The 17,758-nt window shown below is 37.9% G+C and overlaps 1 protein-coding gene across 1 annotated transcript in view; it reads left to right on the top strand.

Moving 5' to 3' along the window:
• Nucleotides 1-11,123, top strand: part of extl3 (exostosin-like glycosyltransferase 3) — a 57,213-nt gene extending 46,090 nt beyond the window's left edge. Inside the window, exons 4-6 of the mRNA XM_056481225.1 lie at nucleotides 2,022-2,166; nucleotides 2,606-2,734; nucleotides 8,261-11,123. Coding sequence (XP_056337200.1) covers nucleotides 2,022-2,166; nucleotides 2,606-2,734; nucleotides 8,261-8,470 — 484 coding nt within the window. The 3' untranslated portion in view covers nucleotides 8,471-11,123. The remainder of the gene's footprint in view (nucleotides 1-2,021; nucleotides 2,167-2,605; nucleotides 2,735-8,260) is intronic.
• The last annotated feature ends 6,635 nt before the right edge of the window (nucleotides 11,124-17,758 follow it).

Below are 17,758 nucleotides of genomic sequence, written 5' to 3'. Positions count from 1 at the left end.
CTCAAGTCACTTTTTGATAGAGTACTTGTACTTTTACTGAAGTCTGGGTCTCTAGTACTTTATACATCTCTGGTTGTAGACATTAATAACTGATGGTTGGGGAAGTTGTAGACATTAATAACTGATGGTTGGGGAAGTTGTAGACATTAATAACTGATGGTTGGGGAAGTTGTAGACATTAATAACTGTGATGGTTGGGGAAGGTGTAGACATTAATAACTGTGATGGTTGGGGAAGGTGTAGACATTAATAACTGATGGTTGGGGAAGGTGTAGACATTAATAACTGTGATGGTTGGGGAAGGTGTAGACATTAATAACTGTGATGGTTGGGGAAGGTGTAGACATTTATAACTGTGATGGTTGGGGAAGGTGTAGACATTTATAACTGTGATGGTTGGGGAAGGTGTAGACATTAATAACTGTGATGGTTGGGGAAGGTGTTGACGTTAATAACTGATGGTTGGGGTAGGTGTAGACATTAATAACTGTGATGGTTGGGGAAGGTGTAGACATTAATAACTGTGATGGTTGGGGAAGGTGTAGACATTTATAACTGTGATGGTTGGGGAAGGTGTAGACATTTATAACTGTGATGGTTGGGGAAGGTGTAGACATTAATAACTGTGATGGTTGGGGAAGGTGTTGACGTTAATAACTGATGGTTGGGGAAGGTGTAGACATTAATAACTGTGATGGTTGGGGAAGGTGTAGACATTAATAACTGTGATGGTTGGGGAAGGTGTTGACGTTAATAACTGATGGTTGGGGAAGGTGTAGACATTAATAACTGTGATGGTTGGGGAAGGTGTAGACATTAATAACTGTGATGGTTGGGGAAGGTGTAGACATTTATAACTGTGATGGTTGGGGAAGGTGTAGACATTTATAACTGTGATGGTTGGGGAAGGTGTAGACATTAATAACTGTGATGGTTGGGGAAGGTGTTGACGTTAATAACTGATGGTTGGGTTTAGGGTTGGGGAAGGTGTAGAAGTTAATAACAATGATGGCTTGGTTTAGGGTTGGGGAAGGTGTAGACGTTAATAACTGTGATGGTTGGGCTCAGAGTTGGGGAAGGTGTAGACGTTAATAACGATGATGGTTGGGTTTAGGGTTGGGGAAAGTGTAGACGTTAATAACTGTGATGGTTGGGCTCAGAGTTGGGGAAGGTGTAGACGTTAATAACGATGATGGTTGGGTTTAGGGTTGGGGAAAGTGTAGACGTTAATAACTGATGACTTTTGTAGCTTTAGTGACAAACAAATCAAGTTTAATTCCCACGGTAAAAATGCTTAAAGCAGAGTTTTGTTTCATTATTATATTTTTATTCTGTGGACCCCTTTCACTGTTAACGTGTTTAACGGTCATCATAGTCTTTAATCCTTGAAAGTTTCTATTATTTAGAATTTTTAAAAACGTATGTACATTTATAGCCATTTATATATGTATTATATCACCTTTGCATCAAATTACAAAAAGCAAATTACCGCTTGTGCAAGGTGTTTGTAATGCTGCCTCTATGGGAGCAGGACAGTAAATTTGGCGTTAATCTCTCTTCTGGCTGCTGATATCAGTCTCACACAATTTTTTTCCTTGTTCTGAAAGTCTTGATAACACCATCGTAGAGATTTTTTAAAAATTATTTCAGCAAATAGGACTGTAAAAAAATATTTGTTGTACTCTTCCATTCACTGTGCTCTAACTTTACCCAACTATGATGACTTCTACTGAAAAAACCCAGAACCCAGTGACTCCATTGGATTCATTTCCTTTCCATAATTGTGAAAACTTTTTTAGTTTCTGCTTCAGTATTAAGAATTGTGAAATTTAATGATCTTTCAAATGTATTGGTGTACTATCATAATAAACTATAAAGTATACTATATATAAACGATTTGGCCCACTGGTAATCGTTTTAAATAATAATGATTACAATTATGGCCAAAATAAAGCAGCTCTAATGAGTATTATAATGACCACTGATCCTTCACTTTGGTCTTTTTCTTTCTCTGTGCTCAGGGTGTGGAGGGAGGCCAGAGACCGGATCGTGGGCTTCCCGGGAAGGTTTCACGCCTGGGATTTAAATCACCAATCTTGGCTCTACAACTCCAACTACTCCTGCGAGCTCTCCATGGTGCTGACGGGTGCGGCCTTCTTCCACAAGGTAAAGCTGTGACCACTTTCACACTTCCAGAGCACGATTATGTCAAAAATAGACTCTGAGCTTCTGTAGTTTTACCCAAGTAACCTCAGGTAATCTGGCCAGGACTTGGTTCGGTTGGTTGAAAACCTGTGTTGCTATATTGCTTTCCAAGGCAAGACTTTCCAGATGGATAAGCTAACATAACAATGTGTTTCATTTAGGGCTGCATGATATTGGAAAACATGAACGTTGCAATATTTAGTTTTTCTGAGATTAATGTTGCTATATAAATTAAGTCATCTTGTGAAATTGTATTCATATCGCAAAATTTTTATAGCAGGAGGACAAAACATTGCAATGTCAGTTTTTTCCAGTTCCAGTTCTAATGGTTCATTTCAAGTGATTTTTTTTTTATGCATATAATTAAAAATTATAATTCACAATTTCTTCATCTCCTCAGTATTACGCGTATCTCTATTCCTACGTCATGCCTCGAGCCATACGAGATATGGTGGACGAGTACATCAACTGTGAGGATATCGCCATGAACTTCCTGGTGTCGCATATCACTCGCAAACCCCCAATCAAGGTCAGTACACGATGGTACACGATGATGCTCTTGTCATTTAAAACTTGTGTGAATCGAGTTTGTTGCTCAGTCATGCTATTTGAGTCAATGATGCTAATCTGAGAAGAAGTTACTGTAATCAGTTCTGGTCATTCTTGGTAATCCTGGTTCATTGAGAAGTCTTAAGCAGGTCTTTATGAAACCAGTGTAGATTGACACCCCTAATAATCTATATATATATATATATAGCATTTTTAAAACATTTACTTTTCCTCCTAAATTATTATTTCTAAATTAAATTATTATTCAATTAATTTAGAATTAGGGCCTCACAGTGGTGCAATGGGTAGCACGATTGCCTCACTGCAAGAAGGTCGCTGGTTCAAGCCTTGGCTGGGTCAGTTGGCATTTCTGTGTGGAGTTTGCATGTTCTCCCCGTGTTGGCGTGGGTTTCCTCCGGGTTCTCTGGTTTTCCCCACAACTCCAAAGACATGTGCTATAGGTGAATTGGATAAGCCAAGTGCTTGGTGTATGTGTGTGAATGTCTGTCTGTATGGGTGTTTCCCAGTGATGGGTTGCAGCTGGAAGGGCATCTGCTGCGTAAAAACATATGCTGGATAAGTTGTCAGTTCATTCCGCTGTGGCAACCCCAGATTAATAAAAGGACTACGCCGAAAAGAAAATGAATGAATGAATGAATGAATTTAGAATACATAGAATAAAGTTAAATTATAATAATAATTATAAAATTTTATATATATCAGCGCCAATAGCCTAGTGGTATTGTGCGCCGACATATAGCGCTGACGTCCTCACGGCGACCCGAGTTCGATTCCCGGCTTGAGGTCCTTTGCCGATCCTTCCCCTCTCTCTGCTCCCAATGCTTTCCTGTCTGAAATCTCTACTGTCCTATCATAATAAAGGTGAAAAACCCCTAAAAATATTTTAAATAATAATAATTTATATATAATAATTACAAATATATGAAATACGTCGTCTTTGTATGGATACAGTATACAGCATCTACAAATTTAAATGTACAGTCAGAATCTGTCTGAAATGACAATAAGAAATTGTATATGTGCTTAATATTCATCAAATACACTTTTTTTACTTGTATAAAAATATATTTGATTAAATTGTTATAGATTTAAGGGTCAACCATGAATTAGTTTCATATTTTGCATCTTAAACTGATTTTAAAAACGTTATAGAACATTCAGCAACCAACTGCATTTGCAAGTGAAATGTTTGCCGTTTTTCTGCATAATAAGTAACAGTTCAATATCTAGGAAGTGTCCAGAGTTGAGTCTGGGAAAACATTTCTTCCAGTTGTGTGTTTTACAATAGAATTGATTTCAGCAGGATTATTCAGTGGGATTTCAGTAAGCTTTAACAAGCTTTTGATGTTCTGAAGTCCATTGACTGAAGCATCGGGACGGCCTGTGAATTAACGTTATAATGAAATTTGATGGATTTTCTCTGGCGTTATTAGTTAGAGGATTTCACCGGTGTACACACACACATGCACACTGGCTGATGCTGTCCCGGTGGATTAGACAAATCAATTACACTGGTTTTGTTGTCGCAGAAGAGCCGCCTAGATTGAAATAGGCAAGCAGGCGGCACAAATGAAAGAGATGATATTGTGTTATGGAGTTAATAAGTCTGTCATCTTTTGATGGAAGGATTGAATTAATGGAAGTTTTTGTAATCTATAATGTATTCCAAATCTATATTCTGTATAAGATGATACTGTGTAAGATGATACTGTGTTATGAAGCTAATAAATCTCTCACCTTTAGACGGAGAGATTGAGTTAAAGCAATAATTGACTCAAAATGTATATCAAGGTACTCATTCTAATGGTGTGAGAGCTTGTTTTCGTCCCAACTCTTTCTAATGAAGGGCCCAAATCTAAACTTGATTGAGAGCTGTGGGCTGAAGGTAAATATAGCAAACTGTGTTACATTAAAGTTGCCATGGGGAAAGAAACTTCAACCGTATTTGCTAACGTATATATTTTTAACATTTATATTAATTTAACAAACTTACTACAATAAAACCATAAAAAAAATCCATTTATAAAACACTGGAGTTCAATGTCGAATACACTAGTCATGCTGAACCTGCCTTTGCCTTGATTTGCTTGCTGATGTCTTCTGCTTTCTCCTATTCGTTAAGTGACAGTATATGTACATTTTTAATAAATCTGATTTGTTTACATTAAATTGAAACATTTAATTTCAGTTTGCGTTTTTGTAGCTCAACAATAAAACAGTTACATTAAAATAGAAATGAAAGTCAATGTTAAAGGTATTCTCCAACTTTCAAATGACCAATTTAAGGGACAACTTTTTTTTTTTAGTTTGGGCATCACTGGTCTACAGACTTCTCAATGCCATACAAATGATTCTTTAAAAGGGATAAAACATTGAAATTATGCACTATTTTCGGGGTTTTTGCATTCTTTTTTGTAATCTAATTCTGAATTCTTCATTACAAGGTTATTATTGGATTATGACCCAACTGAAAAAACAGCTTAAACCAGCCTAGGCTGCTTGGCTGGTTTTAGCTGGTTGACCAGCCTGGTTTTAGAGGGGTTTTGGCCATGTACAGGCTGGTTTCCAGCCATTTTCAGGCTAAAACCAGCTATGTCCAGCTTAAACCAGACTGGTCAGGCTGGTTTTAGCTTTATTTAGCTGGTCATTTTCCAGCCTGACCAGCCTGGACATGGCCAAACCCCCTCTAAAACCAGGCTGGTCAACCAGCTAAAACCAGCCAACCAGCTTAGGCTGGTTTAAGCTGGATTTTTCAGCAGGGAAGTTTTTAAGTCTGTCATGTTTATATGGAGGGATAGATTTAAAGGAATAATTCAGTCAAAACTTAGACAAAACACAAGAACAAATGATAACAGACTAAATGAATGATTCACCCAAAATGTAAAGGAATTTACTTGTATTTCTGTTGCTTTAAACTCTACTTTTCTACAATCTGCTCATTTGCTTTCAAACAAAGCATTAAAAAGGACAAAATAATACAAATTATGCTATATATTATGCTGTATAAATACTCTATCATGCTATATAAGTCTTTGTAACATTCATTGTTACAAGTTGATATTGGGTTTTCAAGTGAATTTGTTGATCTTTAGAGAGATTGATTTAAGAGAAGAATTCACATGATTTTGGAATATAGTTCATATTCAAATTCTTTCTTATTTATTACAAGAACATATTGGGTTATGAAGTTAGAGGTAATATGTCCGCCGTCTTTAGATTGAGGGCTGCATTTAAAGGAACACTCCTTTTTTTTGAGGGAAATAATTTTACTACTCCCCTAGAGTTAAAGAGTCGAGTTTTACCATTTTTTAATCCATTTAGCTGATCTCTGGGTCTGGCGGGAGCACTTTTAGCTTAGCTTAGCATAAATCATTGAATCAGATTAGACCATTAGCATCTTACTCAAAAATGACCAAAAAGTTTAAATAATTTTCCTGTTTAAAGTCTCCTATTTAACTTTTGTACTTCTTGTTTGTACTTTCGTAGTTACATTATGTAGTTTCGAACTATATACTATATATAAGAACTATATACTATATGTACTATTTAACTATATACTATGTAACTATATGAAGTTAAAGGTGAAATGTCTGCTGTCTTTAGATTGAGGGCTGTATTTAAAGGAACACTCCATTTTTGGGGGGACAAAGTTACTACTCCCCTAGAGTTAAAAAGTCGAGTTTTAGCCATTTTGAATCCATTCAGCCAATCTCAGAGTCTTGCTGGAGCACTTTTAGCTTAGCCTAGCATAAACCATTAAATCGGATTAGACCATTAGCATCAAACTCAAAAATGACCAAAAAGTTTTGATAATTTTCCTGTTTAAAGTCTTCTATTTAACTCTTTTGTAGTTACATGATGTACTAAGACCAACAGAAATTGAGAAGTTGCTATTTTTACAGCTGATATGGCTAGGTACATTAGCCACACCATGTTGATGTTTCGTAACATCTAATTTTACGAGGTGAGTCATTCATTAGCCCAATGTTCATCCCCCAACCTGGAGGACCAGGACATACACACATACACTATGGAAAATGTAGCTTACCCAATCCACCTATACAGCATGTCTTAGAGTTGTAGGGGAAACCGGTGCACCTGGAGGAAACCCGTCGCCAACACAGGGAGAACATGCAAAGTCCACACATACACACGCACACATATATATGTATATATGTATATGTGTGTGTATATATATATATATATATATATATATATATATATATATATATATATATATATATATATATATATATATATATATATATATATATATATATATATATATATATATGTATGTGTGTGTGTATGTATATGTATGTATATGTATGTATATATGTATGTATATATATGTATGTATGTGTGTGTGTATGTGTATATATATATATATATATATATATATATATATATATATATATATATATATTTATATATATTTATATATATATATTTATATATATATTTGTTGCTGTACCATGTTCTATAGCACCACCAGAGCACTCTCCCCTTGCAAGCAGATAGTCACAGTGGACGTTAACTAGCTAGGGATTATTTTCAGGTGCTGTGTAATGTCATTGCTCCAGCGAGAGTATACTTCCTAGCCCAATTGCCCTAAAAATAGCAACTTTTCAGTTCCCCTACGTACAAAATGTATGTACAGAAGCCTCAAGCTATAAATAGGAAAATTATCAAAAATCTTGGGTCATATTTGAGCATCATGCTAATGGTCTAATCTGATTCAATGATCTATGCTAAGCTAACACCATCTCCTAACAACATGAGACACAGCACCGTGACAGAAAAGGATTAAAAAGCTTTCTGCGACGTCACAGCTGAATAACAGCATATATTACTATGACAATGATCACCTCAGGTACTGATTATGGGCTTTATTCTGTGTTAAATGCTCCCAATGTGAGTTTAATTACTATTTTACATGACATTTATTTCCATACTACTGAAAGCAGCAGCAGATAGTTCACTTCAGATCTTGAAATTAACTAGCAGATGGTTTGTAGATGAAAGTCAATACTGTGACCTCAGTGCAAGCCAACAACATAAGTCACTCAGTAGCCTATTAATAATGTTAAAGAGGTTTAATATGTATTAAAGTCTTCCATTTTGTTTAGAGTGCAGTGGCTGGTATTTAAATGCTTCTGTCATGTTAGATCACTTTTGGTGCAGACAGACAAATTGCTTGTTGCTGGAATCCTGTATTGTCAGGACACAGTGTTTAAATGTTAAAAGAGTTTCTGCCAGGCCCAGAAATTGGTTGAATTAATTTAAAAGTGGTAAACCTCAACTGTTTAACCCTAGTGAACCTAAAAAATGAGGCTATTTCCAAAAGAATGTGCCATATAAAGGATAAGTGCATCCAGCTTATGCACTATATTCAGAGTCTTCTGAATGTGCATGACGTATTGTGTGAGAAACTGCCTGAATTTCCTTCATAAAGTGTCCTTTTCCCTGGCGTGTCCCCTCTCAGGTGACGTCCCGTTGGACCTTCCGATGTCCTGGCTGCCCGCAGGCTCTGTCGCACGATGATTCGCATTTCCACGAGCGTCACAAGTGCATCAACTTCTTCGTAAAAGTCTACGGATACATGCCGCTGTTATACACTCAGTTCAGAGTGGACTCGGTACTCTTCAAGACTCGGCTGCCCCACGACAAGACCAAATGTTTTAAATTCATTTAGCGGGAGCGTGGGGGACATCCGGCGGACATGGGACGATCTCTCTCACTCTCTGGGAGCGCTAAGGGAATTAAAGCTTTCTTGTAAATAGCGGAGAATTTTACTTTGAACTCGTCTTCCTTGAAGCCAAGGGAGAACTATTATGAAACGAACGATTACCATCAGGCGTTTTTGAACATGCGTTATTCATTAGCAACCACTACGGGCTTGATTTGCACCACTTCATGGGCCGCCTGAGACAGGGACGCTTTAATGGACATCCGACCGATGTTATACTGACAGAACATGCATAATTCTGAACTAACGGAGGCTGTTTTTAAAGGACGTATCTGAGAATAATGGAGAAAACTTAGTGTCATCACTCTAAATGCTTTTATTTTTTACTTTCTGTGCATATATTCTCTGGTTTGAAACGCACTGATGGTCGGGTTTTTTACTTGTGTGTGGGTGTGTGTACTGGTTTTGGTGGTTTATGAGGACATTGATTTTTTTAATGACCTAGGAATTAAAATATTGAGGTGGTTTATAAGGACATGCATTGTGTCCTTGTAATTCAAAATTGTTAGAAGTTATATTCAATGGGTATTTTGGATGAAAAATTGGCCACAGGTTTCCTGTAAGGGTTGGGTTTAGGTTAGGGCTAGGGTAAGGCCAAAAAATAAGGTGGTTTTTTTTGTTTTTTTTTTACAATGAGATAGGAATTGAAATGTTGAGATGGTTTATAAGGACATGCCTTGTGTCTTTGTAATTAAAAATTGTTAAAAGTCATATTTAACCAGTATTTTTGGATTCAAAATTGGCCACGGGTAAGGCCATATAATAAATGTTTTATTTTTTACAATAACCTCAGAAATAAAATGTTGAGGTTGTTTATAAGGACATGCATTGTGTCCTTGTAATTCAGAATTGTTAAAAGTCATATTTAATGTGATCTTTTTGGATTCTGAATTAGTCACAAGTTTCCTGTGGAGTTGGGTTTAGGTTAGGGCTAGGGTAAGGCCATATAATAAGTGTCTTTTTACAATGACCTAGGAATTAATATGTTGAGGTGGTTTATAAGGACATGCCTTGTGTCCTTGTAACTCAAAACTATTAAAAATGTATATTTACGGGGTCTTTTGGATTCATAAATGACCACGTTTCATGTGATGTTTAGGTTAGGGCTGGGGTAGGGCCATATAATAAGCTTTTTTTTTTTTTTTTTTTTCTTTTTGCAGTATACGAAGTTTTACGCCTACAAAGAGTCCTCGTAAACCACCAAAACCAACATGTGTGTGTTGTTCTGTAGGTTGATGGAGACTTAATGTCGCTAACCATCACATGTTTGTTAATCATCAGTATGAATAGCACAATTATCAAACATAACAGCATAGGAATAGCACCAAAATCCAACTGTTACACGTTCTCAAAATGTCAGTCAAAATGTCTGTAAGCTATTTAGTACATTTATGGGATAACCGATTCATCGCAATGCCTTTTGCTGGGTAAATCACGCCTGTTGTGTGTCGTTTTAATAAGGTCAAATTATTTCATAGCTCAAAATGATAAAGAAATGTCCAGGTCATTTTCAATGATATAGTGTAAGATAAAATGTGTTATTTGTGACAATATTTTCATAAGTTTTAGCATAAATAACATCTAAATTCTTACATAATTTGGTAAAATAATTTTTTTAATCAGTTTCAGTGTTTATTTTATGGATTCTAGTGCATTTAAAAACCCAAATTCTCATAATAATACAAATACATTTAATGCATGATAATACATAATGCAAAAAGTGCAATTTGTCATAATTTTAATGACCGTTATACACATTTCTGCCTTTTATCATTTGCTATAATTCCCAAATTTAATTGTAATGCTCATTATTTTTTATTTTATAACATAATAATTTAGTACAACAGATATTGGTCACATATATGAATACTTACATTTTAAATATAGTGTTTCTTTTTACTTTTAAGTGCTTCGATGTCATGAAAATAATGTCACAAGTTCAAATCTTAATGCACAATATTATTTATTTCACATTTCCATTTGATTCAGTGATGAAATGTGACCTGGAGATGTTCTTCATGTGTTTGCGTGTCTGCCTTGAGATTTACAAGAAGAATCCAGGTCTGAAATGTGCACAAAAACAAACGAGTGTGGTTTTGAGGTGGAGAAGTGACAATGCTAACAGGACGTGCATTAGTTGCCCTTTTTCCTCTATAAACGGTACGTGTTTCTTTACAGTGTTGGGATTTTTCCTAATTTCAGCATTCAGCTCCACACTTTCTGTCTTCTGGTTAACCCACGATGGCTCTCCCGACATCCTTGACAGGTACATTTAGGAAAATGCCTGCGCTATTGTAATTTAATGAGTTTTATTTTTTATAAAACAGACATAAATGTGGCTTCGTTTCTCTTGGAAGAGGACTTGTCAGATATGATTTCTTTTGTTACTTGGTCATATTTTGTATTGTGTGTAAATCTATTGAGCAGGCTTTAATGTATTTGTTTTTTTAAGTCGTTATGAAGACTGTACGGCCTTTGGGTTTGGACTGTAACTGACAATATGACAGTATCGGTAGTAAAGAGTCGAATGCCAGCAAACATAACTGACAAACTTCTTCAAACCACACTAATAAACCAGCCAGTGTCCTCATCTCTTTCATTTTGCTCAAGATCTCAGTATGTCAAACATCAGTGTGTTAAAGGATGGCTGACTATTTACATCCATTCAGTTCATCTTATTTCTATAGCGCTTTTACAGTGTAGATTGTATCAAAGCAGCTTCACATAGAAGTTCTAGTACAGGGGTCACCAAACTTGTTCCTGGAGGGCCGGTGTCCTGCAGATTTTAGCTCCAACCCTAATCAAATACACCTAAACAAGCTAATCAAGGTCTTACTGGGTATTCTTGAAACAATCAGGCAGGTGTGTTGAGGCAAGTTGGAGCTAAACCTTGCAGGGACACCGGCCCTCAAGGACCGTGATTGGTGACCCCTGTTCTAGTAGATTAAGTCTGTGTCAGTCCAGTTTTCAGTGTTGAAGTTCAGTTTAGTTCAGTTCCGTGGTTTCATTTTCACTGCTGAAAGTCCAAACACTGAAGAGCAAATCCATCGATGAGCAGCTCCACAAGTCCCAAACAAAGCAAGCCAGTTGTAAGGAACAAACTTCACCAATTGACAAAAGTGAATGGAAAAAAATCTTGAGAGAAACCAGGCTCTGTTGGGCACGACCATTTCTCCTCTCTGGCCAAACGTCTTGTGCAGAGCTGCAGTCCAGGTGGCGGAGGCTGGAGAACGCCATCATGGAGAAGCTGCAGGTGGAAGAGGTCACCGGTGGGTGTTCAGGCTGGCCCATGAGATCAATGCAGAGATGCGTCGGTCACTGGAATCTTTCAGGAATCAGTTTCATGCTCTCCGCTCCTCAATGACCACCACAGCATCTGCTCAGGATACGGCCTGGTCCAGGATTATGGAAACCATGGGAATAATAAAAAAAGGCTAACATAAACGCAGATGCCGTTCAAATTATAATGTCTTTAAGGAAGTGTTCCTGGCTATGGTTACCCTAAATAATGCTCACTAACAATCTATTATAGGATTTGGATTTCAAAAGCATTTGTGTTTTATATGTGTGTGCTAATGCAAAGAGATGCGTCTTTAATCTAGTTTTAAACTGACAGAGTGTGTCTGCCTCCCGAACTGTGCTAGGAAGACTGTTCCAGAGTTTTGGTGCCAGATATGAGAAAGATCTACCGCCTGCAGTTGATTTTGATATTCTGGGAATAGTCAGTTGTCCAGAATTAATTGAGCGTAGTGGATAATGTAAAGTTGTCATAACAAAGACATCTCAAACAAATATCACGTTTGCATTTAGGGCTCTATTTTAACGATCTAGGCGCAAAGTCTAAAGAGCATTAAGGGTATGTCAGAATCCACTTTTGCTATTTTAAGCACGGAAAAATCTGCTCTGCGGTGCATGGTCTAACAGGGTTGAGCTTATTCTCTTAATGAGTTAAGTGTGTTTTGAGAATAAACCAATCAGAGTCTCATCTCCAATTCTCTTTAAGAGTCAGTTGCGTCGCACCATGGCGCATTTGCTATTTACATGGCGGACTTTGTAAGTGTAAAAACTGAACGCTTCACTAATGCGAAAACAGTTACACAGAGCATCTGCAGCACGAGAATGGGAGATGAGCCTCGTCATTCTTTACTTTCTCTCTCTTTCATGGATAAGGAAACTGTGTTGTACGTACAGACACCCATTAGCCTACATAATTCATTCGGTTTGTTAAGCGCAAAGATTTGTTTCAAAACTATTTCTAAATTCAGTTCTAATTTCCAGCAAACGAATAAATGAACAATAATAACGAAGTGCGGTCAAAAAACTGAGTTATATCCAAACACACATGCTATGCCCCCATATGGTCTAAAACCTGACAGGTGCACAAATCTAAGCTTGTTTTTAATAAAACAAATATAAATATGCATATAATAAATAATACTGCTAATAGTAATAACATTAAACAAAAGCAAATTATCATGAATAAACTGAAAAAGCCTCCTGAGATGAAGAAGGCATGGAGGCAGGGGTTTTTATATTTATAGAAAATAATAATTTTGTAATATTTTAATCCTTTAATTCTTCATTTGTAAAGATATTTGCGTATTGTTGTACATCCTGTGTGTATTAAGCAATGTGTACACAACTATCGCGCTCTGCGCTGGACTTAAAATAGCTACACACCACCAATGCGCTTAACACACCTCTTAACTTGACCGAAACACCCATGAGTCCACAAAGTGGCGCAAATTGATTTGCTATTTAAACAACGTGACAGAAAACGGGAAAATTATGGTCTGAAAATAGCAACATGTCATAGAAACATGCGCTGGGTGTATGAGAGGGCCCTTAAAGTGACAGAACTGAGTGAATTACACTTAATGACAGTTGTCATAAGCATGCATTTCCTTCATATTCCTTCAAATTACAAAAGGTTTCATGGCGTTTATATGAAAACCCCTTTAAGTAAAGTGTTCTTCTCTGAAATCCAAGAAAAGACTGATCTGAAATGTGTAAAATGGCAAATTTGAGGTGTTTAGTTGAGCACAGCTGCTGTGATGGGCCTGAGGCTTCAGGACATCCGGATGCACTGCAGTCTGTAATCAAACCCCACACACACATCTGTGACATCAGCTCAACGTCTCGCAAACACATGATGAGAGGCTGAAAACAGACCCACGTCAAATTAGACCCTCCTGATGGAGAAACGGTTCAAGCTGAAAACTCAAAGACCTCAGAAAGCTTCACCGTATCAACACATGGTCAGTGGAGACAGATTTCACTCGCTCACTCTCCTTCGGCTTTGTCCCCAGTGGAATGAACCACCAATTACTCTGGCATGTGTTTTTTTTTTTGTGGCGGATGCTCTTTCAGCCACAACGCAGTACTGGAAAACACCCATACACTCTCACATTCACACACTCATACACTGCAGCCAATTTAGTTCATCCAATTCTTTTGTCTTTGGTATTTGGACTGTGGGGGAAACCAACGCGAACATGGTGAGAACATGCGGAGACAGAAATACAGCAAGAAAAAATATAAAAGCTTTATGTATGTCGGTTAGCACTGTCGCCTCACTGCAAGAAGGTCGCTGGATCGAGCCCCGGCTGGGTCAGTTGGCATTTCTGTGTTCTGTGTGGAGTTTGCATGTTCTCCCCCCGTGTTGGCGTGAGTTTCCTCTAGGTGCTCCCGTTTCCCCCACAGTCCAAACACATGCACTATAGGCAAATTAATTAAACTAAATTGCCTGTAATGTATGAGTGTGTGTGAATGTGAAAATGCGTATGGGTGCTTTCCAGTACTGGGTTGCAGCTTCAAGGGCATCCGCTGCATAAAACATATGCCAGAATAGTTGGCGGTTCATTCCGCTGTGGCGACCTCTGATGAATAAAGGGACTAAGGCAGTGGTCACCAAACTTGTTCCTGGAGGGTCGGTGTCCTGCAGATTTTAGCTCCAACCCTAATCAAACACACCTGAACAAGCTAATCAAGGTCTTACTAGGTATACTTGAAACATCCAGGCAGGTGTGTTGAGGCAAGCTGGAGCGAAACCCTGCAGGGACACCGGCCCTCCAGGACCGAGATTGGTGTCCCCTGGCGAATGGAAATGAATGAATGTATATCAGTCTGTCTTATGTTGTCATTCTTGTATTTGTTTGTTTCACATATTGTCAATTATTGTTCTGTATTTATTTGAATCTCTCATTTGTTCTAATATCAATATATCATGTCTATATATCATCTTTTTTTGTTATATATAATATTTTTTTCAATCTTTATTTTTCGCTACCGTTTGTTCTGTACATCATTTAATCTGTCATTTTTTTGTGTGTATCGTTTTTTTTTTCGTCTTATACTGTATAATGTGTTTAGTTCTTTATTAGTGTTTGTTGTATTTAGATATTTTTGTTTACATGCATTTTATCCATCTATCTCTTTTCCAGTCTATATATTTGTTCTGAGGCGATGCAGTGGTGCAGTACGTAGTGCTATCGCCTCACAGCAAGAAGGTCGCTGGTTCGAGGCTCGGCTGGGTCAGTTGGCGTTTCTGTGTGGAGTTTGCATGTTCTCTCCGCGTTCGCGTGGGTTTCCTCTCGGTGCTCTAGTTTCCCCCACAGTCCAAAGACTTGCGGTACAGGTGAATTGGGTAGGCTAAATTGTCTGTTGTGAATGAGTGTGTATGGATGTTTCCCAGAGATGGGTTGCAGCTGGAAGGGCATCCGCTGTGTAAAACGTGCTGAATAAGTTGGCGGTTCATTCCGCTGTGGCGACCCCGGATTAACAAAGGGACTAAGCCGAAAGAAAATGAATGAATATTTGTTCTGTCATACTTTTGGACTGGTGTATTGTTGTATTTATTTTTCATCCATCCATAGTTCCTTTTGATCCATCCATCCATCCATCCGTTGTTCTTTTGATCTAATCATCATTCTTTTAATCATCATTCTTTTGATCCATCCCCGTTGTTCTTTTGATCATCGTTCTTCTCATCTTCTTCTTCTCATCTGATCATCCATTTTTTTGATCCCTCATTCTTTTGATCCATCCATCCATCATTCTTTTCATCCATCATTCTTTTGATCCATCCATCCATCCATCCATCCATCCATCCATCCATCATTCTTTTGATCCATCCATCCATCCATAATTTTTTTGATCCATCCATCCATCCATCCATCCATCCATCGTTCTTTTGGTCCATCATCCTTTTGATCCCTCATCCTTTTGATCCATCGATCCATCCATTCATCGTTCTTTTGATCCATCATCCTTTTGATCCATCATCCTTTTGATCCATCCATCCATCCATTCATCGTTCTTTTGATCCATCATCCTTTTGATCCATCATCCTTTTGATCCATCCATCCATCCATTCATCGTTCTTTTGATCCATCATCTTTTTGATCCATCCATCCATCCATTCATCGTTCTTTTGATCCATCATCTTTTTGATCCATCCATTAATCCATTCATCGTTCTTTTGATCCATCATCTTTTTGATCCATCAATCCATCCATTCATCATTCTTTTGATCCATCATCTTTTTGATCCATCAATCCATCCATTCATCATTCTTTTGATCATCGTTCGTTTGATCCATCAATCCATCCATCATTCTTTTGATCCATCCATTCATTGTTTTTTTATACATCCATCCTTTGTTCTTTTGATCCATCCATTCTTTTGATCCATCCATCCATTCATCTTCTTTTGATACATTGTCTTTTGATCTATCTATCTATCCATCCATCCATCATCCATCCATCATTCTTTTGATCCATCCCTCCATCCATCATCCATCCATCATTCTTTTGATCCATCCCTCCATCCATCCATCATTCTTTTGATCCATCCCTCCATCCATCATCCATCCATCATTCTTTTGATCCATCCCTCCATCCATCCATCATTCTTTTGATCCATCCCTCCATCCATCATCCATCCATTGTTCTTTTGATCCACCCATCCGTTCATCATTCTTTTGATCCATCCATCCATCTAACAATCACCCATGGACTACCATATTCATTTACCAGGGTATTTAAAGAGTACTTCTAAAGCTACATGATCAGTACCATGCCATTTTTAAATAACCACACAGTTGGTTTGTTCAAATCAATAACTCCAGCATGAGCAATATAATAATGACAATAAATCACACCACACTCAGTAACTAGAGAATATGTGTAATACTGATTTACAGTAAAGTAATGACAGGTTTCGTGTCCAGACATGGGGTTTCCCAGCACTGGTAATAGTAACACATGCAGCTGGATGTCATGTTCGGTGTGTGTTTACAGGACCCTTGAGAGACACACATCATTTCAGTGCAGAGAGAGAGATTGCATTACAGAACAGATATTAAACTGCAGCCTGCTTCACCTCCGCTCACTCATGGCTCCAATCCAGACTCCCCTGACAGCCCGCAAGAGCCTGGGTGGATTCAATCATGGCTAAAAAATAACAATAGGATGAAGTTGATATTCACTGCTGTGAACTACAGTATTGTTATCTCAAAATGTATTTGGACATTGAAGTCATTTATGAATGTCCGAATGTTGATTGTAGTTAGAGAATATCATTTCCATGTGTCATTCTTGAATTATATACAAAAAATTGTCACAGAAAATTTGCTAAAGAAGATCTAAAGTCAGAATTGTAGATTTAAACTCAAATTTAAATAAGGAAAAGAAAACTGGTGGTGACACGGTAGCTCAGTGGTTAGCACTGACACCTCACAGCAAGAAGGTCGCTGTTTGGAACAAGAGCTGGCCGGCCATCTAGGCTGAGTGATCGGGGGAGAAGGGCCTTAGTCAGGGAGGTGATCAATAACCCGATGGTCACTCTGTCTGAGCTCCAGCGTTCTTCTGTGGAGAGAGGAGAACCTTACAGAAGGACAACCATCTGTGCAGCAATCCACCAATCAGGCATGTATGGTAGAGTGGCCAGACGGAAGCCACTCCCCACCTGGAATTTACCAAAAGGCATCTGAAGGACTCTCAGACCATAAGAAACTAAACTCTCTGGTCTGATGAGACTAAGATTGAACTCTTTTGAGTGAATGCCAGGCGTTATGTTTGGAGAAAACCAGGCAGCGCTCATCACCAGGCTAATACCATCCCTACAGTGAAGCATGGTGGTGGCAGCATCATGCTGTGGGGATGTTTTTCAGCAGCAGGAACTGGAAGACTAGTCAGGATAGAGGGAAAGATGAATGTAGCAATGTACAGAGAC

The sequence above is a fragment of the Danio aesculapii genome, chromosome 20 (assembly GCF_903798145.1).
Source record: "Danio aesculapii chromosome 20, fDanAes4.1, whole genome shotgun sequence".
In the NCBI taxonomy this organism is placed as follows: Eukaryota; Metazoa; Chordata; class Actinopteri; order Cypriniformes; family Danionidae; genus Danio; species Danio aesculapii.
Note: the sequence above shows the minus strand (reverse complement) of the source record. Positions and strands in the feature narration are given on the sequence as shown.